The following is a 27,026-nucleotide window of genomic DNA, read 5'->3' on the forward strand; positions in this document are numbered from 1 at the left end:
GCCTCCTCCTGGTAGTCTGAATGTGCAGAATCACCTGAGGCCTCATCGGAGGACTGGGGATCTACCTGCTCAACCCTAGGCATCTTGACAGAAGGCGGCTGAGAGCCTCTATCTGGATGTGGCTGAGAACCCCTAATTAAAGAAATAAGGTCCTCAGCTAAACTTAAAATTTGAGAACCAGAAGTGGATCCCAGAGAAACAGATCTTGGAGGGAGAGACTTAGCCTGTTTGGCAGCCTTAGCACGTGTGTAGGCCTTAATTGGTGTTAGAAATATCCTGGGCTACGGTCTCAGAGGGGAGAATAGAAACCGTCACTGAGCTGGCCTCCGGTACCGAAGTAACCAGTGGGGCGGTGTCGTCGGTCTGTAGCGGTTGTGACACCAGCTCAGAAGAGACCGAGACACTCGCGGTAGGCCTAACCGTGGTGTCGGCCGAGACCGTGGGTGTCGGTCCTTATCCTTCCGTTTTTTAGGTAAATGAGCTGTCGGAAGCTCTGACGGCATGATATAACAGAAATCTTTCCCAAAATAATCCTGTGCAAACTCAGTCCGACGCCTAAGAGTGCGTTTATTGAAAGAAGCACAATCTGTACAGGCCGAGACGTTGTGTTCTGGGCCTAGGCAGGGTAAGCAGTAAGAGTGGAAATCCTTATGAGGTATTTGTTTCCCACAAGTTAAACAATTATTAACTTTTACAGTTTTATCTGACATCAGCTGAGGCAAGAAAAGGTCCCCAACGGGGTACTTAGCTTTTTTGAAGACTTCAGTAGCTGAAAACACAGGAGCTGGTCGACCGGCACTTGCGAACTGCTTCTGCTTCGGGCGCCGCGCGGCAAAAAAGACTGAAGAAGATGGCGTCGGCTGACGCTTTTATACCCCAGGCGCTCTGACGTCGGGGAAAGGGCGACATCAGCCAACGCCGGACCCAGACTTTGGAATCCGGCCGACCGAAGGGCTGCCTGAGGCAGGACAAGCCATATGTCAGGACTGCAGTTGCATCCTTGAAGGACATCAGTGCAGGGATCTACATTCATTTTCTGTGCCCAAACAGAAAATCTTTTCCATTTACTGCCATATAGTCTCCTTGTTGAAGGCTTATGGGAGGACATAAGTATATGCGACACTGAGGAAGATACATCGTGAAGCCCGACTAGGGATGGAACTGCAGCAGCCACGCTGTCAATTTGAGGGTGTGGATTGAGGGATGTAGCGAACCTGACATGTGAATCAACAGATCTGGAGCTGGGTCCAGAATCCACGGATTATCCAGGAGAAGAAGCTCGAGGAAGGGGGACCAAACCTGATAAGGCCAGTAAGGATCAATGAGGATTAACTTGCATCCCAGCCATCTGGCTTTCTGAATCACTTTGGAAATGGAGGAAAAGCATACAGAAGACCCAGGGGCCAATCATGAGCTAGCGTGTCACTGGGTATCTCCCATGGAGGGGGAATGAGGGAAAAATAGCTGCTGCATTTGGCACTGACTGGACTGGCAAAAAGGTTGCAGCAAGGCTGTCCCCATTTGCGGAAAATCTGTTCCCCTGTTTCATGTTTCAGAGACCACTCATGAGGCAGTAGGATCGCCCGGCTGAGCTCGTTGGCTATCACACATTGGTCATCGCTGGAATGTGCGTTGCAACCAGAAAGCACTGGGAAGAAATCACCCATTCCCAAACTCGCATGGCCTCTCGACAGAGTGGGAAAGATCTGATACTGCCCTGTTTGTTGATATACCAAACTACCGACATGTTGTCTGATTGTATCGCAACAGTCCCTAGAGGAAGAAGGTCTTGAAGTGCTAGCAATGCCAGGAGCACCGCCCTCATCTCCAGAACACTGATATGCAGGTGAGCCTCGTGTTCTTGCCATGTGCTTTGGACAGTCCTGCTGAGATAATGCCCCCCTACCCTATCTGGGAGGAATCCGTGGTCACAGTGGCAACAGGTTGGGCAGGAACAAACTGGTTGGGTGCTATCCACCAAAAGAGTTCCTCCTTGCATGATTCCATCAGCAGAATAGGGTGATTCAGCAGAAGATAATAGAAGGACCATTGGGAAAACAGAAGCCACTGGAGAATTCTCATGTGCAACCTGGCTAATGGTACTAATAGGATGGTGGATGCCATAGTCCCGAGGAGCTGAAGAACCCACTTTACTCTGACCTTCCACAACGGGATTAAATTTGTCTGCCCTTTCAGCGGAAGACTAGCTGTCATGTTCACTGTGTCTACCTCTGCGCCTATAAAATTCACAGATTGAGAGAGCAACAATGCAGACCTTTCCCAACTTATGGAGATCCCTAACTGAGCACAAAGTTGAATAGTGGCGTCCCTGTTTTGGAGAAGTAGATGCCTGGTGGTCAAATACAGAAACACCTGGAATCCCTGACGTCTCAGCTGAGCTGTCACTACTGCCATGTATTTGGTGAACACCCTGGGAGCTGTGGTGAGACCAAAGGGTAGAGCACGAAACTGACAGTGACAGTCTCCCAGCCGGAAGCGTAGATGGCTCCTGGACGCCTTGTCCATTTTTATATAGTAGTAGGCATCCTGGAGATCTATTGAGCACATCCAATAGTCTTTCCCTAACAAAGGGAGTATCAACTGCAGTGTTACCATCCGAAACTTGTCCTTCCTCATGGATTCATTTAATCTGATCTGCTGAGGTCCAATATTGGCCTCCAGTCTCCTGTTTGTTTTGGGACTAAAAAGAGCCTGGAGTAAATTCCGGATACTATCTGGTCTGCTGGGATGGATTGGATCACTCTTTCTAAGAGCAACTTGTTCATCTCCACAGTTGCCTGATCCCCGAGATTGGATGGTACATCTGGGATCTTCTTGGGAACAAACGGTGGAAGGGAAAAAGGGTATGATATAGCCTCTGGTAACAACTTTTTGTACCCACTTGTCTTGGGTGATACTTAGTCAGGCTTCTGGATACAAATAAATGTGACCCCCGACCAGCCCCAGAGAAACGCAGTCGGGCCCCATATCAGGAACGCTGATAAGGCTGTCCCTGAAAGGAATCACGACCTTGTTGGTATTGCGGACCACCCCTGCCTCTAGGGTGACGTCTCCCACTTCCTCCTCCTCCTCTGAAGGATGGTTCACCCTGTGTTTCCGGAAAGACCTTCTTGGACTGCTTGAACCACATTTTACCACCCCTTTGACCTTTAGGGTATGGTCTAGAGGGAACAGTAAAACGTACTCCTACGGCAGAGAGCGTCTTTCCTTCTTGCTCACACCGAGTGAGTGTGTCCTTCACCTTAGAGCCAAACAATGAGGAACCATCAAATGGGACATTGGTGAAGGTGGACTTGAACGGTTCTGCAAAATTACACAAGCGCATCCAGGAGTGACGCCTTAATGCAACTCCTGAACTCTCTGCTCTACTCGCTTCATCAGCCGCATAAGAAATAAGCCGCATGGAGGAGTTAACTATAGAATTTAAGGTGGACAACTGAGCAGAAATCTTGTCAGGGACTCCCTCAGTACATGTACCCTGTATAGAATCTCCTAACTCCTTGAGGAGATCCCTCTACAACCTCGTGAAGTGAGTGAGATAGTTCAATGATCGAAGAATAAAAGCCGCTGAACTTAAGACACGCTTCCCGTACTTGTCCATCTGTCGAGACTCCTTATTTGGTGGATGGACAGAAGTCGTCTCAGCAAGCTCCTTCTTAGTGGCCGCCACCACCACCATGGCATCTACAGGGACACCTTTAGACAAAAATGCTTTTATCTGGAGGGGCAGAAAGAAATGTGTTGGGTCTTCTAGGGGCTGGCTCCACGGCATTAGGAGTATCCCACACCTTTCAACTAACTAAATACATCAGTTCGTCAAAAGATGGAGACACCCAAGAGGCAAAAGGTTGAGACCCGAATACCTTCAGGTACACAGACTCATCAGAAGGGTTGACAGTGGGCCAGCCACACCTCTGCTTAAGGATCTCCAGGATGTCCACGAAGGAGACATCATCAGAGGATGACTTGGGGGACCCTTCTGACTCCTCGAGGTCAGTGTCAGATGTCAAAGACTCATCCTGGGAGTCAACATGCTTCCTCTTGCATGTCTTCTTCCTGGGGGGCTCCTCAGAAGGGTATTCCGGGGAGGTCAAGGAAGAGTGGGGGCCACCAGTCGGTGGCTCCTGAGGGTCTCTGCTGTCTCCGGAGAGAGTAGGGGCTGAGACCGAAGTGGGTGCTCTGGGGGGGGGGGGGGGGAGTGCTGGTACCCTTGGTGGCAACTGGTGACCTGGACAGCACGCTCCTCATCATCTCAAATGCCAACCTCTCCGGCTCAGAGGACCTCTCCTGCTCTGAAGAGACTGAGGATGCCATCGGCGCCAGAGCTATCGGCTCCAAGATAGACGCAGGGTCCGAACTCACCCTAGCCGAAGAGCCGAGAGGGAGACTCGGAACCGAAGAAGACTGATTCCAACCTTCCCTGTTGGCACCGACCGGAGAGCTTCGGCCCCTGGACACAATGGACGTCACCGAAAGTGTCGGAGAAGAACTCTGCTCCGAAGCAATGGCAAGTGGAGCTGGAGCCAAGGGTTCCACCAATGGCACCAAGCCCTCCAACTCAGACAAACCAGCTTGGCTCAGAGGAGGAATAACAAATCGAGGGTATAACAGGTTCCATAGGCTCCACAGCCGACAATAATTTAGATAGAGCAGACGACTTCAGCAGTCTCAAGACCACCCTCTCCATATCTTCTTCCGAAAGGCTCCTGGAAGACCTGGAGGACATAGTCGGGGATCTTGATCTTGGAGAAATAGCAGGTTCCATAAATTCAGTGGTCAGCTCCGACTAACTAGGATCCGACCCTGTCACCACAATGCTGCTCTCAGTCGGCTCCGAAGGCAGTGGAGCCGATGAGGCCGATTTTTCCACTTTAGGAAGTGGCTCCGAGACACCAGCCAGTGTCGGAGAAGGTCTTTTCAAAGACTTAGCAGATTTAGTGGACTTGGAAGAAGAGGAAGAGCTAGACATGGCTTCCTCAAAGGAAGGCTTTAAAAGACCCTTTAGAATTAGCGTGTTCCTTCTCTCCTGTAACACTCTAGGGGAAAAGGCATGACAAAACAAGCAAGTCTCTTGCAAATGGATGGCCCCTAAGCAATAGACACAGACCATTACCATCCATCAATGACACTTTTTGGGAGCACTTCATGCATTTCTTGAAGCCCGAAGGCTTGTGCTCCTTAACCTCTTTAGACATAACACACAAACGAAAAGAGAAGTAAAAGGGAGGACTAGGTCCTACAACTTAAACGGGCCTAGCCCTAAAGGAGGAAGAAACACCACGAGGTCTAGGTCCTCTAACTAAAACAGCCTAGTCCGGAAAGGAAGGGGACTGCTAGGCCTTCTAATTTAAACAGACCAGCAAAAATATACACACAGAAAACCCTTATTCTGCTAAAGATTAACAGAGGAAGCTGAAACTGGAGTTTCGAACAACGAACTCAACCACTGTAAAGAATCAACACCAGCGGATAACTGTCAAAAACCAAACTGCTCTACAAAACTGTAGACTAGAAAACGCTAGCGTTATCAAGCTATCCACACTAACAATAAATATAAAACTGGTACACAGGATACCACAAAGCACATTAACAGGCCCAAAGCCAATGCTTGCACCAATTGGTGCAAAGGAGCTAATTAGCTAAGAATTAGTAAACCTACACTAACAAATACTAATGCAACAACAATTGTACTACACTAATAATAACTTTGAACAAGATTTTACACAATATAAGTATGAAAAAAGTTAACACTTAGCCAGAGCCAAGAGAAGCACAACCGAACTCGTCGACACGGCAAACGAGATCTGGGGTTTGTACTGGTGCACTATGGGATACCTGCTTTGCCACGAGCCAACCAGAAGTCTTCGAGCTTATACATCGGCTGAATCGGAGCAGAGGATCGGCTCTGAACCCATACATAAAAATGAAGGTGAGATTGGAATACACAACATTAAAGGTTTAAGAGCCACGAAAGGCAGACCTCATTTCTCTAATGATATAAAAGTGGAAGATAGAGGACAAACACTTGTTTCGGGAGAAGATAACTAGGGGGTTGAGATTTATGCTGACATACAGTAATGAGAACAAACAAATCTGTGAAATCATCAGAAATAATTGGAAGATGCTAGTTGCAGATGATAACATCAGGAGTTTTGTCGGAGAAGCCCCCAGGTTTTCTTTTAAAAATAAGAAAAATCTGAAACTTCTTTTATGTCATGATGTTCCTACAACTAAAGCTAAGCAAATCCCCCCGAGATTAGGTACATTTCCTTGTAGGAAATATAAAGAATGTGGACACACTGATTCTAGAAATCTTTTTAAACATCTCTCAGCTTCACAAATATATAGACCAAATCATTATGCAGACCGTACTAGTAAGAACATGATTTGCATTGCTACTTGCAATCAACATGCAAGTTTTCAAATAGGAAAAATGAACAGGCTTCTCAAGGACAGAATACTGCAGCACTTAAGTGACATTAGACTCAACAACAAAAGCAGTGCTTTGGCACAACATGTTTCAAGATATCCTGACCATAAATTTTTATTTATGGTTTTACAAATCATTGAGGAGAGTCTACGAGGTGGAGACTTATGCAATCGAACAGAAATTGCAGAGATGCGTTTACAGGCCGATAAATTTCTGAGAATGAACGCACGGTCCCTTTAAAGCCTGCACTTAAAGGGCACAGACTTGAGAAATTATTATGACTTCATTCGATTGGTCCTCAGCAACTTAAATTTGTCTGTTTTTTTTTTTTTTTTTTTTTTTTTTTTAGCAAATGTCAGGGTCTGAAGAAAGCTATTTGCTGAAAGTGCTCGTCTTGCACTCTACAGTCTTACTATTTTTCTGAATTTATGGAGTGTTAAAGCTATTACTGCTTTTATTATTATTATTAGTATTATTAATTTTGAACTTTATACCTTCACCATGGTGACAGTTTTACCCTGTCCTTATCTATTTCTGGAAGGTAGATTAGATATTGTTGCTTTGGTAATGTAATTTCAAAGATGTTATCACTACTGCAACAGCGGATAATAAGATCAGTATATGTTGATCCTTCTCCTGCAAGATTTCAATTTCCAAAATAGATCAGTATATGGTGATCCTTCCCCTGCAAGATTTCAATTCCCAAAATAAACACCTTTGTGAACACTACAGGATTAGAGAAAAGACAAAAAGTTCCTTGCATTGGAACTGTTGCTTGTCCACAGCAAAATGAATGTATCTTCTATGTGGACCCCAGACAAGGCTGTGGCAGAAGTAGTCAGGGGTGAATGTCCAGTGACATATCAGGTAACCTTGCTGCAGCAAAGCCAGTACCATGGTGCACCAGATATGCTGATAGTGTTGCTTGCGGTTCTGGACTGGATGTTAACCAACAATCCATTTCAATACCAGACAAAGGTATAATCCTTGACTTTGTCCTAAAGGAGGAACAAACACTACTGCACATTTCAGAACAGTCTCAGCCTGTCTCACCAGTTCTGCAAAGATAAATTGTCTCCTTAAATTAAGTTTTCTGAGGGAAAAGCCTAAAGTCTCCAGTGATCACATTCCAGAGTATATTAGCTCTTTGCAATAGCTTTTCCAGCCTGAAGCATACTTGCAAAACTACCTCCACAAATGCAGTCAGGACTGCATGAAGCCTTTGTCAGAAAGGCAGCAGGATCATGCTCTTGGGAAACTTGATAAGCAAAGGTAACAGCAAATGCATGCAACACTTCAATGCCTTCAAAGCCTGCAAGAGGAGTTTTCCTCTTTTTCGGACTGAATTGGTCTAGAAGAGAAAAGGGCAGGGAGCCTGAAGGGGTAAAATGGCCCTCCGCATGGGGTAAGGGCTTTTCAAAATGTCATTCAAGTCTTGAGAAGGCTGGCTGAAAAGCCCCCCTCCCACAAACAGAACATCTAAGCTAGTTTTTGAGCTACTCTCCTTCAGCAAGTATAGAATCAGCCCATGTCAGCACAAAACTAAGCTTGCATACATAGCTACAACAACTGCAGAGTCAAAGCTGCTGTGGTGGAAGGTATACATCTCTACTTGGTCACTCCTAAATTTACAAAGACTAAATTAGTACAAAAAGGTGAATACTGGTTCCCTGTTCATGATAACTGCAGTCAGTGGTTGATATGCTGAAGTCTTGAAGTTAGTAATAAATAAATAAATACATTTCCTCAGTAAGCAAGCCAGTCAAGTTGCGTTTGGTGGGTGACTATCTGGTGGATTGTGCTAAAGCTGTAATAGACGTCCAAGGATTCACAAGAATACACCATCACTGAGTGTATGGAAGCAGTTTCATATGGGGAGTAGTTGATGCAGCCTATCGAGCGAGTAAGTACAAAACTGGAAAAACAGGACAATTGCATTGCAGTTACTAATCACTGTGAAGAGAAGGTGATTTGAAGCCTTAATGCCATGTTACGGTTACAGTGCAGATTCAACAATGAAACTGTGACTTGTAAGAGAAGTATATTTTGGTTATAACAGACCTAGAGCAACTAACGGACAGGCAAGCAGACTAGGGTGGACACAGATCACAGGAAAAATACTCAAGTAATTGGTGTGCCAGAAAAGAAAGGAGGTTTGGATTATGCCAAAGCAGGTCCATTGGTATTTATGCCTCACACAAGGTCTTCACCTGGCCATACCAGGGATACTTTAGTTCATTCTAACGAGTAAGTGAAGGTATTGCTGTAGTGGTCTGGAAAGAAATATAAAGTGGAAGAGAGGCATTTTTTTCATTCTGAAATGTGTGTACCAGCACCAGCATCAGGAGTACATGCCCCTGAGCATGGAAGCTTCTGATGAAAAGTGCAAACTGTGGCAGGCAGAGACAATGAACACCATTGCTGACCCATCAAGGAGGGTTCCTGATGTTGCCATCCAGCTACTGAACTGCAGCAAATCCTCACTCATTTCTGTTATGCAATATAAAATACATAGCCAAGTTTACACACACTAAAAGCTGTATCTTCCACTACACACACAAAGACACAGTTAAATCAATTCCTGTTAGAGTTAAATTGACATTAGTTTGAAACACTTTCGCTCTGCATTCCAAGTGTCATCAGTAAGAAACTTACCTTATTAAAGGCTGGTGTAATGCAACAAGAGAAGCATGAACGGTGACTGATATAACAGAGAGGTGGAAGTAATCAAACATGACATTTACATGTTGATGAAGTCCTCGCTGAAGGCTAAAGTGCAATTTTAATATTCGACTGCTTATGAGTTGCAAAGAATTTAGGTCATCTGGTCTAAACATAAAACAAAGAACATTATTACACTGAGCTGTTGCCTAAATTCTACAACTGCTACATCTATTCAAAGTAAAACTGAAATGTTTCAGGAAATGTCATACTTATACCATATTTATACCATACCAATACCATACGATTGCAGCACAATGCAAAATCTTAGAAGATATAGAAAATATGATTTCTAAAGAGTTCAGCAATAAGCTGTATACATCCTAGATCACAGTTTTCTGATAAACTGTAAAGAGGTGTGTGTGTGTGTGTGTGTGTGTGTGTAAACACATATCTCCAAGCGCAAAAAGTGGAAATTTTCTAGAGATAGCAAAACAGTTGCAGATTAACTTGCTTAGTTTTGTTTGTTAACAAATATAGAGAAAGTACAGTTGTGTAAGTAAACTTACCATAACAGCATGTTGCAAAAGATCACTATTACAGTAGTCTAATCTATTTGGGTTACATCCTACAAAGGATATGACCATAAGCCAGCTTTCAAAACTTCAAAGCACCTTCCATGCACTCTATCTGCTAGAGGCTTGGCAGAGCCACATAAAAAGGTAGTATGGGCACAAAAAGCTTCAGAGATTTCTTGATTCAGGAAGTAAGGCTACAGCCCTAGAAGGAAAAATGAAAGGAAAAGAAAAGCAATAGTGAAATATATGGAAATATATACATCCACACCCTGGTAACACATCAAAAACAAAACAATGGGGATAGAGAGAAGGGACAGCTACTGCACCAGTGATCTACTAGAACATCTGCTGTTAAGGTAAGTTTACTTACACAACTGTACTATGGTCAACATTAAATTACTGTTGCAGTAGTCCAAGATACTTGGGTAGATTACCATATCTTAGGAACATAGAGGGGAAAAAAAAGAGCTCAAAAATCCATGAGCCCCTGAAGAATGGTCCTATCAAACCCTGTTCAGGACCTGGAAAAATAATCCACTTTGTAAACGCTTTGTGAAAGTATGTACAGAATGTACTTTTAGAGTCCACCCTTTTCTGAATGCCAGAGAAGAAGTGAAACCCTTATAGAGTGGGCCTGAAACTCTGCCTGAAAGTCATAGTGGGAATAGCAAAAAGAAATAGCAGAAGACAACCATCTAAAAACTCTCTGCTTAACACTGGTTGTCCTTTCTTTCTTACCTTCACAGTAGACAAACAGCTGATTGGAATTCCTGATGGATTTAAATCTATGCAAGTACTGACCAAGTTGCCCATGAACATCCAGAGTATGTAGGTTCATAAATTAGTACTAGGCTAACTGCCCTTGTGGGCCATTTAAGCCTAGCCAATTACCTCATATGAGAAACAAACATTGCACCTTGTGTCTGTAAGGTAAAGAGCTTAACCATTATGCCAACAGTAAATAACAAAAGTTATGCCGCTATCCTATATCAAACCCGGTACCATTGGACATCCACAATGTAGGATTGTTCTCTCTCGTCTCAACATTCTAGAAACAATACAGGGAGATTAAGACTGCCTCAAGGTAAGCTCTGAAACCACTTTAGGAAAAAAGAAGGAATTGTTCTTAAAGAAATCATATCCTTTTGAAAAATAAGGTAGGGCTGATGTACCATACGAGCTTATAGCTCAGGCAATCTTCTTGCTGAATTTAGAGGAATGAGTAATACAGTTCTCCATGTCAGAAGCTTCAAACTGAAGAAGTGTTAATTTTCAAGTGCCAAGTTAAGATTACAAGGAAGAGCTACCTGTTTTCTAGGTGGACAGACATGTAAAATCCCTTTCAAAAACTACTTGACTTGACGGCATAAGAAGAGGGTCTAAGGGCAGAAAAACAGAAATTGTCAAAAGATGAACATGGATGGATGAGTAAGAAAAGACAGAGGATAATAACTTGCACGTCTTAAAAGGGTCCTGGTTCTTAACAGGGCACCAACTAGAAAATCTCTTCCACTTACACATATATACGATTTTCTAGTGGCAGTTTTTTAGCCTCCTTTAGTACTTGTTGCATGTCCTCAGAAAAAAACGGTGACTTAAAGATATTGAAACTCTATTAGCCAGGCAGTCAACTGAAGTGTGTTCAGGTTGAGGTGTTCAAAACAACCTCTGTCTTGCGTGACTAAGTCCAGTTGGTGGAGAAGCTTATGGTAATTGCCCTTGGCCAATATCAAAAGTAGGGAGACCAACTGTGTCATCACCACTATATTTGGAGAGTCCCTCTGGATCTTTATCAACAGTGGTATCAGTGAAAAGAGTTGAAAAGCATAAAGGAACATTTCCAGCCATGCACAAAAGGGGCACCAATCTTTTAAGCCTGTTTGCAAGGAATCCAGGAGTACAGTTTCTTAAAACTGTTTTGAAAGGAGGAAAAAAAGGAGTTCCTCCACAGCCGGATCAGTTCCTTGAAGCCCCCCTCCATATAATTTCCATTCATTACAGGGTCTGTCTTGGTCCTGCCCACCTTGTCTGCAACAATATTTTGCTCTGATAGAATGTGTACTTCCTGAAGAGTTAACTGAACAGAGATGCCACCTCTTAGGCTATCACGGCAAGTCTGCAAAGAGGACAAGATCTGGTAACCCCTTGTTTATTTATATACCACATCACTGTGATTCATATGTAAATACTAGGCAATCAGTCTGCACACCATTTCAAGACAAGCCAAAAACATATTTTAAACTTCCCTCTAGCCTCAAGAAGGTCAAGACAAGATAGGCTGGATAGGAATTTGAGGCTGACCAACCAATTATCTAGGTTTACCATGAAGATGGCAAGGGTGCTACTCTACTTGACATGCAGGAGAAGTTTGTTCCAGAGGTGAGGGATACATTGGGATATGGATTCATCATGCCAATGTGACTTATTTATCTGCTGATAAAAGTTTTGTTCCTTTGACAAAGTACTTGAGGTACCATTAGTTTAGCAAGGAATAGGATGCCAACAGGGCTGGATCTTTCATGGCTCGAACAGCCAGATACAAACCTCAATAGAGGAGGCTTTAAGAGACAAGAGTACAGAGAAAGGGCTGCCAGTCTCTACTGATAAAAGTACAGTTGTGTACACTTACCATACATGTAGATGTTAGAGTGTATTCACCGTTGCAGTCATTACATTTGGGTCATCTGCTGGCAGGTTGCCCTCAGTCGGCCTGATTAACAAAGTCTTGGGTCCTGCGTTGGTTGCTGTCCCTTCTTCCATGACGTCAGGTCATCAGGGGTATAAAACATGTAGCCGATGCCATTACATCAGTTTTTCTTGCCCCAGATGTCAGGTGCCCCCCCCCCCCAAATGGGGAGCAAATAAAATTAAAAAACACAAAAAATATATACCTCCATACCCAAAAGCAAATACACCAAAAGGGCTATTAAGCATAGTGAAAGAAAGTAGAGGTATAGCCAGAGAAAAACAGGGGGCTGGAGGCAGGGTAACCAGGACTGTAACAGTGAATACACTCGAACATCTACATTTATGGTAAGTGTACACAACTACACTATGTTCTTCGTGTTTCACTGCTGCAGTCATTACATTTGGGTAGATTCCCAAAGCTATGGTTGGGTGGAGGGAATTATATAGCATTAGGACCAGCTATAAGGCCCTGCAGGACAGCAGTGGCAAAGCCAGCTCTGGATTTAGAGAAAAGTGGTAAATGGTAATGTTTGGTGAACGTATGAACTGAGCTCCAGGTAGCAGCTTCTATAATGTCCCTGGTAGGAACACCTCTGAGAAAGGCTGTAGAAGTAGATGCAGCCCTGGTGGAATGGGCTCTGATCCCCTGGGGGATAGGTTTTCCATGGTGCATATAGCAGAAACGAATACAATGGCTTATCCATTTGGAAATGGTTTGCTTTGAAATAGCCTTTCCCTCTGCCCCTGCAGCAAATGCCACCAGCAGTTGTTCAGATTTTCTGAGATTTTGTCCTGTTTAAGTAAAATCTAAGTTGTCTGTGTACATCCAATGAATGCAGAATCCGCTCCCCCTTGTTCTGTGGATTGGGAAAGAAAGTTGGCAAATGAATGGTCTGATTAAGAGCCACACTGGATGCCACCTTAGGCATGAAGGATGGATTGGTCCTGTGAGATACCCTGTCCACATGAAAAATGATGAAAGGCTCCACTGCCATAACCGCCTGTAATTCGGAAATCCTTCTAGCTGAAGTGACTGCTAAGGAGGAAAGCTGTTTTCCAGGAGAGAAATTTTAAATCTGCAGTAGTAGCTGGCTCAAAAGGAGGGAGAGTGAGCTTTTCCAATAAAAAACTGAGATCCCAGGCAGGGGTTGGAGCTCTCCTGGGTGGTCTTAAGTTTTTGGCCCCTCTGAGATACTGCTTTAGCAGAGGATGAGAGAAGAGGGGAGGTTCTGTGTTGTAATGAGCTGAAATGGCTGAGGCATGGATTTTTATGGAAGAAAAGGACAGGCCCTTGTGAAGCATCTCAGTTAAGTAGTGTAAAATCTGAGGAATGCTGGGCACTGCTGTGCTTATCCCTTGAGATTGGTTCCAGGCACAGAATCTTTTCCATTTGTCAGCGTAAGATTTTCTAGTACTAGGCCTTCTCCCCTCCAAAATGACATCCATCACAGGTTTGCGGAGGGATGCTAAGGTTGAAATCAGGTGATTAGCCACGCTGCAAGATTCAAAGTTTGGAGCTGCATGTGCAGAATTTGGCTGTTCTGCTGAGACAGTAAGTAAGGTGTCTGAGGCAGGTGCCACAGTGGAAGGTGTTACACATTGCGTAGGCGTGGGTACCAGTGCTGGTGAGCCCAGTCTGAAGCAATCAAAATAATTTTTGGTTTGTCCTGTTCGACTTTTAGTAAGACTTTGGAGAGCAGAAGCAGAGGGGGAAAAGCATAGACTGATAGGTTTTTCCAGCTGAAGGATAGAGCATCCACTTTCCAGGCTTTTTTTGTGACGAGTCCTTGTGCAAAATTTGTCCAACTGATAGTTGTGGTGGAGGCAAAAAGATCTATGTCTGGGCTCCCCCATTTGCATGTCAACATGTTGAAAATCCATGTTTCCAGTTTCCATTCATGTAGGTCCATGAGATTTCTGCTTAGTGCATCTGCCAGAGTATTCAGCTTTCCGGGCAGGAATTGAGCTTGTAGTTGTACTTGGTAGGTCAAGGCTTTGTTCCACAATGCCATGGCTAGTCTGCAAAGGGGGTAGGAGTGTGTACCCCCCTGCTTGTTTATGTACCACATAACCGTGGTGTTGTCTGTCTATCATTAATTGTCCTGGATGAAGGTAGTCCTTGAAGGCTGTCAGTGCATTCTGCACAGCTAGCATTTCTTTTTGATTGATATAAAGGTGCATTTGATTCGGGCTCCATTTGCCCTGAATGCACTTCCCTGCCAGCTGTGCCCACCAAGCATAGTCTGATGCGTCTGTAGTTAGGGTTTGGGTGGCAGGGGGTGGCGTGAATGACAGTCCTTTGTTTTGATGGCAGGCCCCTGCCCACCATAGGAACTCTAGTTGCAGGCAAGGAATGATAGGAATCATTGTTTCTAGGCTGTGACAATACTGACTCCATAGACTTTTTAAGTACCACTGAAATTTCCTCATATGCAGTCTTGCATATGGAATTAAAAGAATGCAGGAGGCCATGAACCCCAAGGCTTGCAGTATTTGCCTTGCAGAAAGTAGGGTTTTTGTGGCCATCTGTTTGAAGTAAGGAACCAAATTAATTTGCTTCTCTGGAGTAAGGAAAGCCATCTGGGCAGTTGTATTCAAGCTTGCATCCAGGAATGTAATTATTTGAGAGGGTACCAGTTGTGATTTCTTTTTGTTTATAGTGTACCCTTGACAAGTTTGAACCCTTTTTACAAACGCCAGAGGGTTTCGAAGAGTGTCCTTGTTTTCTGTCTGAATTAGACAGTCGTCCAGGTATGGATATATTTGAATGTTTCTTTGCCTGCAAAATGCAATGACTGGAGTCAGGCACTTTGTGAAGACCCTGGGCGCAGTAGATAAGCCAAATGGCAGTGCAGAGAACTGGTAATGCAAGTAGCCTGCTTTGAAGCGGAGGTATCTTCTGCAAGATTCCCTGACTGGGATATGCAGGTAAGCCTCCTTTAAATCTAGAGTTGCCAACCAGGCATCTTTGCCTAGCATAGGAAGTAACTGGTGAAGAGTCCGCATCTTGAATTTTGGAATGTCCAGAAAGGTGTTTAGAGTAGGTAAGTCCAAAATTGGACACCATGATTGGTCTTTTCTGGGTACCAGGAAAAGTCTTGAATAGAAACCTTGTCCCTTTTCCTCTTCTGGTACTGGTTGAATAGCCTCCATACTCATGAGGCAAAGTACTTGTTTCTGGGCCTCTGCCCACTGATTTGGGGGCAGGTCTGGCCATCCGTTTGGAATTGGCAGCGTGGAAATGAAATCTGTATCCCTGGGATACTATATTTAAAACCCATTTGTCCTGGGTTATAGGTTGCCAGTTTCATGTATGAAGAGCCTGTTTTCCCCCCAAAGGGGCAGCTAAAAGGTAAGTGCTTGGTAAGTGTAAAGGGAAGTCATTGAGTCTGCTTACCATAGGGACGTGTCTTGCTGTTTCCAGATTTGGAAGATGAGGCACCCCATTGTTTTGCTCTTAAAGTCCCTTGTGACTGAAACTGGAGCCTTTGGAATGTCTGGGTTTGACTTGAGTGGCTCTCGAAGGAACTGGAAAGGACTAGTTCATAGTAGGTCAGTGCCTACTAAATCTTGGAGGTTACACTTGTAAGAAATCTTTCACAGTTTGCACAGATTTAGCTTTATCTTCCATATTTTTTAAAACAACTTCTACCTTATAACCAAAGAGACGGTCCTGTTGTAAAGGAGCATCTAACAATTTTGCTTTAACATGATCAGGCAGATTTTGCTCTGAGCCAAGCATGCCTTCTTAGCACAAACCCAGTTGGCCTCCAAAGAATCAAAACCACATTGCAAAGTATGTTTTCCAACTTGTTCAGCTGAATGCAATAAATCCTGTAAATCTTTGTTTTCCACAAAGTCAGAAATTAACATAATGTTCTGTTAAAGCAATCCCATGATATGCTGTTGATATTTTAGCATATGAAATTGACAGTTTAAAGCCCTGATTGCCAAGGTTGCAGAAGTGAAAACCTTCTTACCCCATCTATCCAGTGCCTTGGAATCTCTATCAGAAGGGGTAGGATTTTTAGCAGTAGAAGTCTTAATGCTCTTGGGACACTGAGAAATGGCTTCAGGATCTGCAACAGGATTTTTGAAAATAAATTTGTGGGAGTCAGGAACCCTGTAGTATCTGTCTGGCTTACAAGGAGCCGGAGGCAGAGAATCAGGAGCCATACTAGATTCTGAAAAAACATCATCAACAATGTCTAGGACAGGAGGTATAGTCAAAGGCCTATGCTGAGGAAGAAGAAGAAAATCCCCAAGTCTCTTTTTAGATTCAGAGAAATCCTGACTTTCGCAGTGAAAATGTTTCCTTAAGGTATGTAAAGTTTCCCCAAAAGAAAAATCCTCAGGGGGAGAAGCAGAAGGAATGGAATCTTCTGCATCAGAGTCCTCATAAGTAGGAATAGACCATTCCTGGTCATTAGAAGAGTCAGAAGAAACAGAATCCTGTTCAGAAGATTCATAATCAATGTCTTGCCTAGGCCTCTTAGAAGGGGGGGGGGTGGCTACCCCTGATCAGAGTAATTAAATCTTCAGCCATTTTAATAATTTGTTTTTTTTAGGCATAGGGGCCTGCACATACGGCCCAGCCATTAGTTTTTTAGGCATAGGTTTAGATTTTGGCCTTAGTTTTGAAGATGGCATCAGTCTAATATACAAATCTGTAGGCCTGAAAACACCCTCAGAAGCCGGTGCCTGCACAGCGGCTCTGGACCCATCCAAGGTAGACACATCCGTGGGTTCCATAACTGAAGCATCTCGCGACATACCGGACTCTGAATTGGTCTCAGTAGAGACCTGCGAATCAGAAGTAGTGGGTATCAGGGGCTGCGAAAGCGCCTCACTGAGTACCGGTGAACTGGCTACTGGCTTAGGAGAAGCATCGTCTGCAGTTTTGGACCTCAACTGCCTGTCTCTGTCTTTTTCTTTGCGTATTTTAGGTATTCCGGTAGTCAGACTGCTAACCGATGACATTTCTGGATAATTAAAGCGTGAGCCAAAATATTTAGAAGCAAAAATGTACCGACGTTTGATAGTGCGTTGATTAAATAAAGCACAAAACTGACAGCAAGGTACGTCGTGGTCAGGGCCTAGGCAAGGAATACAGTACAAATGAAAATCCTTATGAGGTATTTGCTTCCCACAAGTAATGCAATTATTAACTTTTACTGACATTGGTAAGGAGCAAGAAAAAGTTTCCCCAGCGGGGTACTTAGCTTTAATTGAATACTTTGGTTCTGAAACTCGAATGCGAAAATTTCAGGAGTCAGCCGACCGGCACTTGCGAACTGCTTCTGCTTCGGGCACCACGCGGCAAGAAAGACTGAATAAAATGGTATCGGCTGCATGTTTTATACCCCTGATGACATGACATCATGGAAGAAGGGACAGCAACTGACGCAGGACCCAAGACTTTGTTAATCAGGCCGACTGAGGGCAACCTGCCAGCAGATTACTCAAATGTAATGACTGCAACAGTGAAACATGAAGAACATTCAAGATTTTTAAGGCCACTGATCTTTTTTAAGTTGTGTGATACGTTTAGGCAAATACATGCCAAAAGGTGCATTATATTCAATTTTGTTTGTTTCTTTCGGCTTTTCCCAGTTAGGGGTCACCACAGCGGAACTCCGGTCCGCTAATGATTGGCAGTAGATTTTTGGGTCTAATAAGATGTGAGTAAAGGATACTGAAGACTTCTTTGGAACTTAGTTAACCACAGGCCAGGAGTGCTGGCACAGAAGTCTGAGAAATATATGCTAAATAGGAGAGGGTACAAAACTGAGCCCTGTGGTACTCCACTGGTAACTTTTTTTGCTTTCGTAAATGGCACCTGCAACTCTAACCTCATTGGTTCCATCAGACAACCTGAAAACAAAAAGACATGCAGTGTGGAGAGGGCCAAGGACCATATCACCAGCAACAGAAGCAACAAGATCAGGTGTGTACCAAGACAGGAGAACGCAGTACAATAAATCCATACAAACCAGAATAAATAACATTTTTATTGCACCTATGCACAAGTATAAGTTAGGTGCTTTTATCTAACTAAAATAATTAGGACTTCAACAGAACAATTCAGTCAAGTACAATGTGAGTTTGAATATGTAATGTCATAATTCGGACTTCTTGTCTTAAAGTGAAATACAAATATAACACTAAGAAAAAAAAATTAACCCTGCAATTGATGCATGTTTGAATAAAATATGAGCAAAGTTAATATAAAATGATACACTTGTAGTGTTATACATTCAAAATACAGAGAAAATAAATCTTATGAGTACATATATAATAAAATAAAACTTATGCAACATTAAATAATTTTAATATACATAAAACTTGTAAAGCCCCCAAAAGTATGTGAAAAAATACACACTAAGAATAAAAAAAAAAAAAAACTGAAAGACGATCCCAATCTGAAATGCACTACTCGTAAAATTATGAGCTGCTAAACTACAGGGGTTTGTCCCACTACGAGTATTACGTTTCAGGTTGGGGTTGTCTTTCAGTTTTTTTATTTTAGTTTGTGTGTGTATTTTTCACATACTTTTGGGGGTTTTAAATTGACTGTAAAGAAATATATTCACTGATACCTGGAAAATGGGTGGCATCTAGTTTCATCAGCCAATACATAGCTCTCAACCTTCCATCACCAAAATGACGAACACTCGCCTTCATAATGTGGAACAAATGGGCAAAATGTGGAACACATACTAATGGCTTACTAACAACTTCAACTAGGAAGGTCATAGGATGGTTAAAATATGCTGTTTTCACTTATAAAGAAGATCCTTTAATGAATTAATATGATTAATGTCAATTTACCATGGATTTCACCTAAAACATTCCTAACACTGAATGTGTAACAGACCCATTCAATGTGGAACTTTGAAGCATGACCCTTTTAAGACCCCAAATGAGTACACTTGAGAGGTATGAGCCAATATAATTATCTATATTCAAGGCAAGTTTCCCATGCACCACCCCTCGGGTTCAATTCCACTATATCATGGATTCTAAATAAAAACCTCCTAAATCTGACACACTGCAAACAATGTATGTATAAAGCATTTTTTAATTTTTTGTCTTGATATCATATAACTGCTTATATGTTCTTTTTTAAGAGTACATTTGGTGTTACCTACATAAAAGGTGGGGCAACTATCACAATGTGCTAGATAAACTGCACTACTGGTGCCACAAGTACCTTTAAGAAAAAGCACTTTATCCATAGTGGTATTATTTAATGATAGACTACTCCCTTGGAAAATGAAAGAGCATTGTGCACAAGCCTCACACTTCTTTGCTCCACCATTAGTATCATCCCTGTAACCTAAAACCAATGTTTTTTCAAATTTACTTAAGATTTTTTTTCCCTATCCTGTGCTCCCCCAAATTGATGAATATGTCCATATTGGTCTTAAAGATGATCCATTTATTTCTAATGATGTTAATAACTTCATGGGATGCTCCCTGGAATTTTAATGTCAGGGCGCTATCCCAAGGGTTGGTATCCCTTTGAGTTTCTGTTGGTTTAGCAACTAATGTGACCTTTCACACTCTAACAAGGGTTTAAACACGTCAGTCCTGCTTGGGACACCTCTTTAATAATTTTATGTAATGGTACCCTACAATAACCCCTCTCTAAAAACATTTTTTTTAACGTGTTAACTTCCAGTCTAAAAATAAATATCAGACATCATACAGGACAATCTAAAAAGTACAGTTGTGTACACTTACCATAAATGTAGATGTTCGAGTGCATTCATTGTTGCAGTCATCACACTTGGGTTATCTGCCTGCAGGTAGCCCTCAGTCAGCCCGAATACCAGAGACTTAGTATTTCTGCGTTGGATGCTGTCACTCAAGGACTGACGTCAGGTCATCAGGAGTATAAAAACAGGCAGCAGACGCCATTACATCAGTTTTTCTTGCCCCAAATGTCAGGAGGCCCAAGATAGGGAGCTAAGTTATGGTGGGGAAAACACCACTAGTAAAAAGTAAATACCAATACCAAAACCCCTGAAAGGGGTGTGCAATAGCCATAGAGAGGAGAGAGAGAAAGAGAGAGAGATAAACCAGGGAGCTGGAGGGAGGGAAACCAGGACTGCAAAAGTGAATACACTCGAACATCTACATTTATGGTAAGTGTACACACCTGTACTATGTTCTTCGTGTTCCACTGTTGCAGTCATCACACTTGGGTGGCTTCCCAAAGCTGAAGAAGGGTGGAGGCAGTCAAGAAGTGTTAGGGCTGGCTAGTATGCCTTGCAGGAATGCTGTTGAAAACCTGCCCTGGATTTGGAAAAGATAGGCAGGTGGTAATGCTTGGTGAAGGTGTGTACAGAACTCCAGATAGCAGCTTCCAGCATGTCCCTGGTAGGGACTTCCCTGAGAAATGCTGTAAAGGTAGAAGTTGCCATAGTGGAATGTGTTCTGACCCCCTGAAAGGTTGATTTCTCATGGTGCTTATAGCAGAAATGGATGTAGTGTGCTATCCATTTGGAAACTGTTTGTTTTGAAATGGCCTTGCCCTCTGCCCCTGTTGCAAAGCTGACTAGCAACTGGTCAGATTTTCTGAAGGGCTTAGTCCTATCAAGGTAGAATCTGAGCTGTCTGTGCACATCCAAGGAGTGCAGGATCCTTTCCCCTTTATTCTGAGGATTAGGGAAGAAAGTTGGCAAATGGATGGATTGGTTTAGAGCCATGCTAGACACCACTTTAGGCATAAAGGAAGGGTTAGTCCTGTGGGAAACCCTGTCAGCATGGAAAATAATGAAGGGTTCCACAGCCATACGTGCTTGTAGCTCAGACACTCTTCTAGCTGATGTGATGGCCAAAAGCAAGGCTGTTTTCCAAGAGAGGAATTTTAGCTCTGCTGACGTTGCAGGTTCAAAGGGGGGGGGTGAGCTTTTCTGTACAAAGTTAAGGTCCCAAGCAGGGGTGGGTGCTCTCCTAGGTGGCCTTACGTTGTTAGCCCCTCTAAGGAACTGTTTGATAAGAGGGTGCAAGAAGAGAGGTGGCTCCGTGTTGTAATGAGCCGAAATGGCTGAGGCATGCATCTTAATGGAGGACAGGCCTCTGTGGAGTAGATCTGCTAAGTAATCCAGGATTAGTGGCAAGGAGGGCAGAGCTGTGTCCTCTCCTTTAGAATGAGTCCAGGAGAAGTACCTTTTCCACTTATCAGCATAGAAATTTCTTGCACTGGGTCTTCTGGCATCAATAATTATGTCTAGCACCTGTTTGCTTAGGGTTGCTGAGGAGAATTCAAGGAATAAGCCAGGCTGCAAGATTTAGGGTTTGCAGTTGCAGATGCAAAATCTGTCCCTCCTGCTAAGAGAGCAGGGTTGGGTTCTGTTGTAGGTGCCAGAGTGGCAACGGTGACAGGCTGCACAGGAGTGAGTACCAGTGCTGGCGTGGCCAGTCTGGGGCCATCAGAATTGTCCCTGGTCTGTCCTGTCCTATCTTGAGTAATACTCTTGAAAGAAGGGACAAAGGGGGAAAGGCATAGATTGAGAGATTTACCCACTGAAAAGAAAGGGCATCCACTTTCCAGGCCCTGCTGTGAGGGTTCCTGGTGCAGAATTTGCTGAGCACCAGGTTGTAGGGGGAGGCAAAGAGATCCACCTCTGGGGTCCCCCATTTCTGAATCAGAAGGCTGAAGATGCTGGGCTCCAATTGCACTTGTGTGGGTCTAGGAGATTTCTGCTTAAGTCGTCTGCCAGTAAGTTTTGTTTGCCTGGCTTGAATTGAGCTTGCAGTTGGACTTGCATGTCCAAAGCCATGTTCCACAGGGCCATGGCTAACCTGCAGAGTGGGTAAGAGTGGGATTCCCCCTGCTTGTTGATGTACCACAAAATTGTGGTGGTGTCTGTTTTTATTAGAAGTTGTCCTGGAACGGGTAGGGATCTGAAAGCTGTTAGGGCGTTCTGCATAGCTAGCATCTCTTTCTGGTTGATGTGTAGATGAATTTGACTTGGGCTCCAGTGCCCCTGAATGCATTTGCTGTCCATGTGTGCTCCCCAGGCATAGTCTGATGCATCTGTGGTTAGGTTCTAGGTGGCATGGGGCTGAGTAAAGGGCAGTCCCTTGTTGTGGTTGTATGCTTCTGCCCATCAAATGAACTCTGTCCTTAGACAGGGTATGATAGGAATGACATGTTTCCAGGTCCTGAGAATGTTGGCACTAAAGACTTTAAGTACCATTGAAGTTTCCTCATATGCAGTCTTGCATATGGAATTAGCAATATATATGAAGCCATGAACCCTAGGGCTTGCAGTATTTTTCTTGCAGATAGCTGGGTTCTGGTGGCCATTTGTTTGAAAGTAGGCTGTCAGATAGACTTGTTTTTCTGAAGTGAGGAATGCCATCTGGGATGTTGTGTCCAAACTTGCTTCCAGGAATACAATCTTTTGACTGGGTACCAGTTTTGATTTATTTTCATTGATGGTGTACCTCAAGGAAGTGAGAAGGTTTTTCACAAATGTCAGGTGCTGCAACAGCAATTCCTGACTGTCTGCCTGAATCAGGAAGTCGTCCAAGTATGGGTAAATTTGGATACTTCTCTGCCTGCAGTAAGCAATGTCTGGATCCAGGCATTTTGTGAATACTCTGGGTGCAGTGGATAAGCCAAAGAGAAGTGCAGAGAACTGATAATGCATAACTCCAGCCCTGAAACGTAGATCCTTCCTGCATGACTCCCTTATAGGGATGTGCAGATAGGCTTCTTTTAAGTCTAGGGTGACTAACCAGGCATCTTTGGCTAGCATAGGTAGAAGTTGTTGCAGGGTAAGCATTTTGAACTTTGGTACCACCAGGAAGCTGTTGAGAATTGAAAGATCTAGGATTGGGCGCCAAGAGCCCTCTTTTGTGGGTACCAAAAAGAGTCTGGAAGAGAATCGACCTATCTGTTCCACTGGTACCGGCTGAATAGCTCTGATGGAGAGCAAGGAAAGAACTTGGCTTTGAGCCTCTGCCCACTGGATTGGAGGAAGGTCTGGGAACCCTCTTGAGGTTGGCAGTGAGTGGAAGTAAAATCTGTACCCCTGGGATACAATGTTGAGAACCCATCGGTCTTGTGTGATGGACATCCAGTTTTTTGCATGAAGGGCAAGTTTTCCTCCTAGGGGCACCAGCAATTGGGCAGGGATGGGGAGTGGAGTAGTCGTGAGTTTTTTTCCGTAAGGAGGTGGCTTACCACTCCCTGCATGGGGGGGGGGGGCACTCCATTGCTTAGATCTCTGCATACCCCGAGGCTGTTGTCTGGGTGGTCTGTTTCCCCTGGATCTGGCTTGAGATGGGCTGGAAAGGACCAGTGTTTGGAAGGGCAATGCCTACTGAATCTAGGGGGTTGCACTTGTAAGAATTCTTTAACAGTCTGCATAGACTTAGCTTTTTCTTCCATCTTTTTAAGAACCTCTTCTGCTTTGGTGCCAAACAAACTATCCTTGTTCAAAGGAGCGTCTAGTAACTTTGATTTGACATGGTCTGGCAAAGTCTGCTCTTTGAGCCAAGCATGTCTTCTCAGTACAGAACCAGTGACTGCTGCCCAGCAAGATGCTTCTAGGGCATCAAAGCCACACTGCAAAGTATGCTTGCTGACTTGGCTTGCAGAGTGCATAAGCTCCTGAAATTCTTTATTTTCTGCACAGTCTGTAAAGGTAGCCACTTTTTGTTTAATAAAGTTCCATAATATGTTGCTGGTACTTCTGCATGTGAAACTGACAATTCAATGCCCTAATAGCAAGAGTTGCAGAGGTATATACCTTCTTACCCCATCTGTCCAAAGCTCTGGAATCCCTGTCCGAAGGGGTGGGATTCTTGGCTGTAGCTGCCTTGATACCTTTATTCCCTGGGAAATGATCTCTGGGTCAGCAGTAGGATTCTTGGAAAGAAATTTGTGAGTGTCGGGTACTCTGTAGTACCTGTCTTGTTTCCTAGGGACAGGAGGTAAAGTATCAGGAGTAAGACTGGATTCCATAAAAAACATCAACAACTTCCAAGACAAGGGGTATTGCTAAAGGCCTGTGCTGTGGCAAATCTAGGAATTTTGAGTTTTTTGGACTGAGGATAGTCTTGGCATTCCCAATGGAAATTCTGTCTTAAAGTATGTAAGGTTTCTCCAAAAGAAAAATCCTCTGGAGGGGAGGCAGAGGGAATGGATTTCTCTGCATCTGAATCCTCATAAGCAGATAAGGGCATGTCTTCATAATCAGACACCTCAGAGTCATCGGACTCCTGGTCTGTTGAAGCTGCAGGGGACTGGCCTCTTTTCCTCTTAGCAGGGGAAGGCTGACTTCCCCTAATCAGTGTAATAAGGTCTTCTGCCATTCTAAGCATTTGTCATTGTGGCATGGAAGTAGGTGGATGCGCTTTGGTCGTCGGTTTTCTAGTCATAGCGTGTACTCTACGCCTAAGAAACTCAGTAGTTTTAGATAAAAAAGAAGTTGCTGGTTTGAGTCGAACATCGGTGGACTGAAAAACTGCCTCAGAAGCCAGTGCCTGCACAGCAGCTGCAAACACATCCAAGGTAGAGACATCCGCAGGTTCCATAGTCGAAGAAGAGTCTCACGGCATATCAGACTCCGAATGGGTCTTGGTAGAGGCCTACGATTCCACTGAAGCAGGAATCAGGGGCTGCAAAAGTGCCTCACTGAGCACCGGCGACTAGCTTAATGGAAGCGTCATCGGCAGCTTTGGACCTATGCAGTCTGTCTCTGTCTTTATCCTCATGTTTTTTCTGAATATCGGTAGTCGGATGGCTTACCGAAGCCATTTTGAAATATAGAGATTGAGAACGAAAGAATTTAGCAATAATGAGCGCCCAACAATGAATGGTTCAGGTGTTGAACAAGGCACAAAACCGACAGCGAGGTACGTCATGGTCTGGGCTTAAACAAGTGACATAGTAAGAATGAAAATCTCTGTGTGCTATTTGTTTTCCACAGGCAAGACAATTGTTAACTTTTTCTGACATTGGTTAGAGCAAGAAAAAAGGATCCCCAATGGGGTACTTAAAAAGACTTCAGGATTATTCAATTTGTAAAGGAAAATTCAGGTAGCGGCCGACCGGCACTTGCAAACTGCTTCTGCTTCAGGCTCCTCGGCAAGAAAGACTGAGGTAATGGCGTCAGCTGCCTACTTTTATACCCCTAATGTCAGTCCTGGAGCGACAGCATCCGACACAGAAATACTAAGTCTCTGGTATTTGGGCTGACTGAGGTCTACCTGCAGGCAGATGACCAAAGTGTGATGACTGCAACACAGTGAAACACGAAGAACATCTGTCCTCTCATTATGCCAGCTTTTTGTTTCTATGAGTGGTGACCCAAGAAATGGGGGAAAGGGTTACTGAAGGTAGATTTTCTCTAAATGTTGGAAATGAATCTTCCATCCTTAACACAAATAGTGCTGCCCAAGTAACTGACAAAGTTCTTATTAAATGTGTATATAAATCTAAGGAAATCTGTGGGACTATTCAAATAAGCCACAAAATCCTCCTCTCTCTCCTGCACCTTTCCAAGGTATAAAAATGTCATCCAAATATTGAAGGTACATGACAAAGTTCATAAAAAAGGTTATGTATAAACACAAATGTGGTCTCCCAGTTGTACAACACTAGATTTTGTGAAGGTGGGGTACAAATCGCTCCCATAACCACTCCATGGACAGGTTTGTAAAATTTACCATCAAAGAATATAAAATTATTTTCCAATACCAAACTTATAAAATCTGTTAATTTGTTGTCCGTACCAGTTAAAAAGCTATATTCTGAAAGGATTTCACTGAAAAAAAATCCATACCTACACCTTGGGACATACAGGCGAATAAATCAATAACATCGGTCGTAAGAAATCCACTAACACAATCCTGCTTGAATCTACCTAGGAATTATTTAATAAGTGAGGTGTAAATGAAAATGTAGACTAATTTCCTGTTAATAAATATGGCTAAAGAGTACCACTACTGGCCTCAAAGGTGGATCAACTATATTCTTATGTACTTTTGGTATACCACAGATGGTAGGAACAACTGGATGTGTATGGTTTAATAAATTCAAAAGATCTTGAGTTATAATTCCTTGTAAAAACAAATCCATGCACTATAAATGAATCTCCTATATGCCATGCTGACTTCATTCTTTGGATGGAGTGTGTCAAATTTAGGAGGTTTTTATTTAGCACCCTTGATATAGTGGAACTGAACACAAGGGGTGGTGCATGGAAGACTCGTCTTGAATACAGAGAACTATACTGGCAGATGAAACTAGATGCCACCCATTTCCATACAGCCAGCATTAAAATAAACAGCTGCTAAACTATAGGGGTTTGTCCTTTACAAGTAGTGTGTTTCACGTTGGGATTATCTTTCGGTTTTCTTATTTTATTTTTTGAATTTTTTCAAACACTTTTTGGGGTTTTAGCAAGTTTTATATACATTAAAATTATTTATTTATCTAATTTTACATCAGTTTATGTAATTATATGTGTACTCCTAAAATGAACCGTTTCTCAGTATTTTGAATGTATAGCACTGCTAGTGTATTAATTTTACTCATTTTATTTAAACACGTATCAACTGCACAGTTAATTTTTTCTTAGTATTACAAGTATATTTCACTTTAAGACAGGCAGTCTGAATTA

General features: G+C 43.3%; 1 protein-coding gene across 1 annotated transcript in view; it reads right to left on the reverse strand.

Annotated features, from left to right (window-relative positions):
* FAM135A (family with sequence similarity 135 member A) overlaps nucleotides 1-27,026 on the reverse strand; it is a 1,678,755-nt gene that overhangs the window by 1,302,782 nt on the left and 348,947 nt on the right. The window contains exon 6 of the mRNA XM_044063901.1: nucleotides 9,107-9,280. Within this exon, the coding sequence (XP_043919836.1) occupies nucleotides 9,107-9,280 (174 nt within the window). The remainder of the gene's footprint in view (nucleotides 1-9,106; nucleotides 9,281-27,026) is intronic.

Source organism: Protopterus annectens, chromosome 2.part2 (assembly GCF_019279795.1).
Source record: "Protopterus annectens isolate FY-2018-M chromosome 2.part2, PAN1.0, whole genome shotgun sequence".
Classification (NCBI taxonomy): Eukaryota; Metazoa; Chordata; order Ceratodontiformes; family Protopteridae; genus Protopterus; species Protopterus annectens.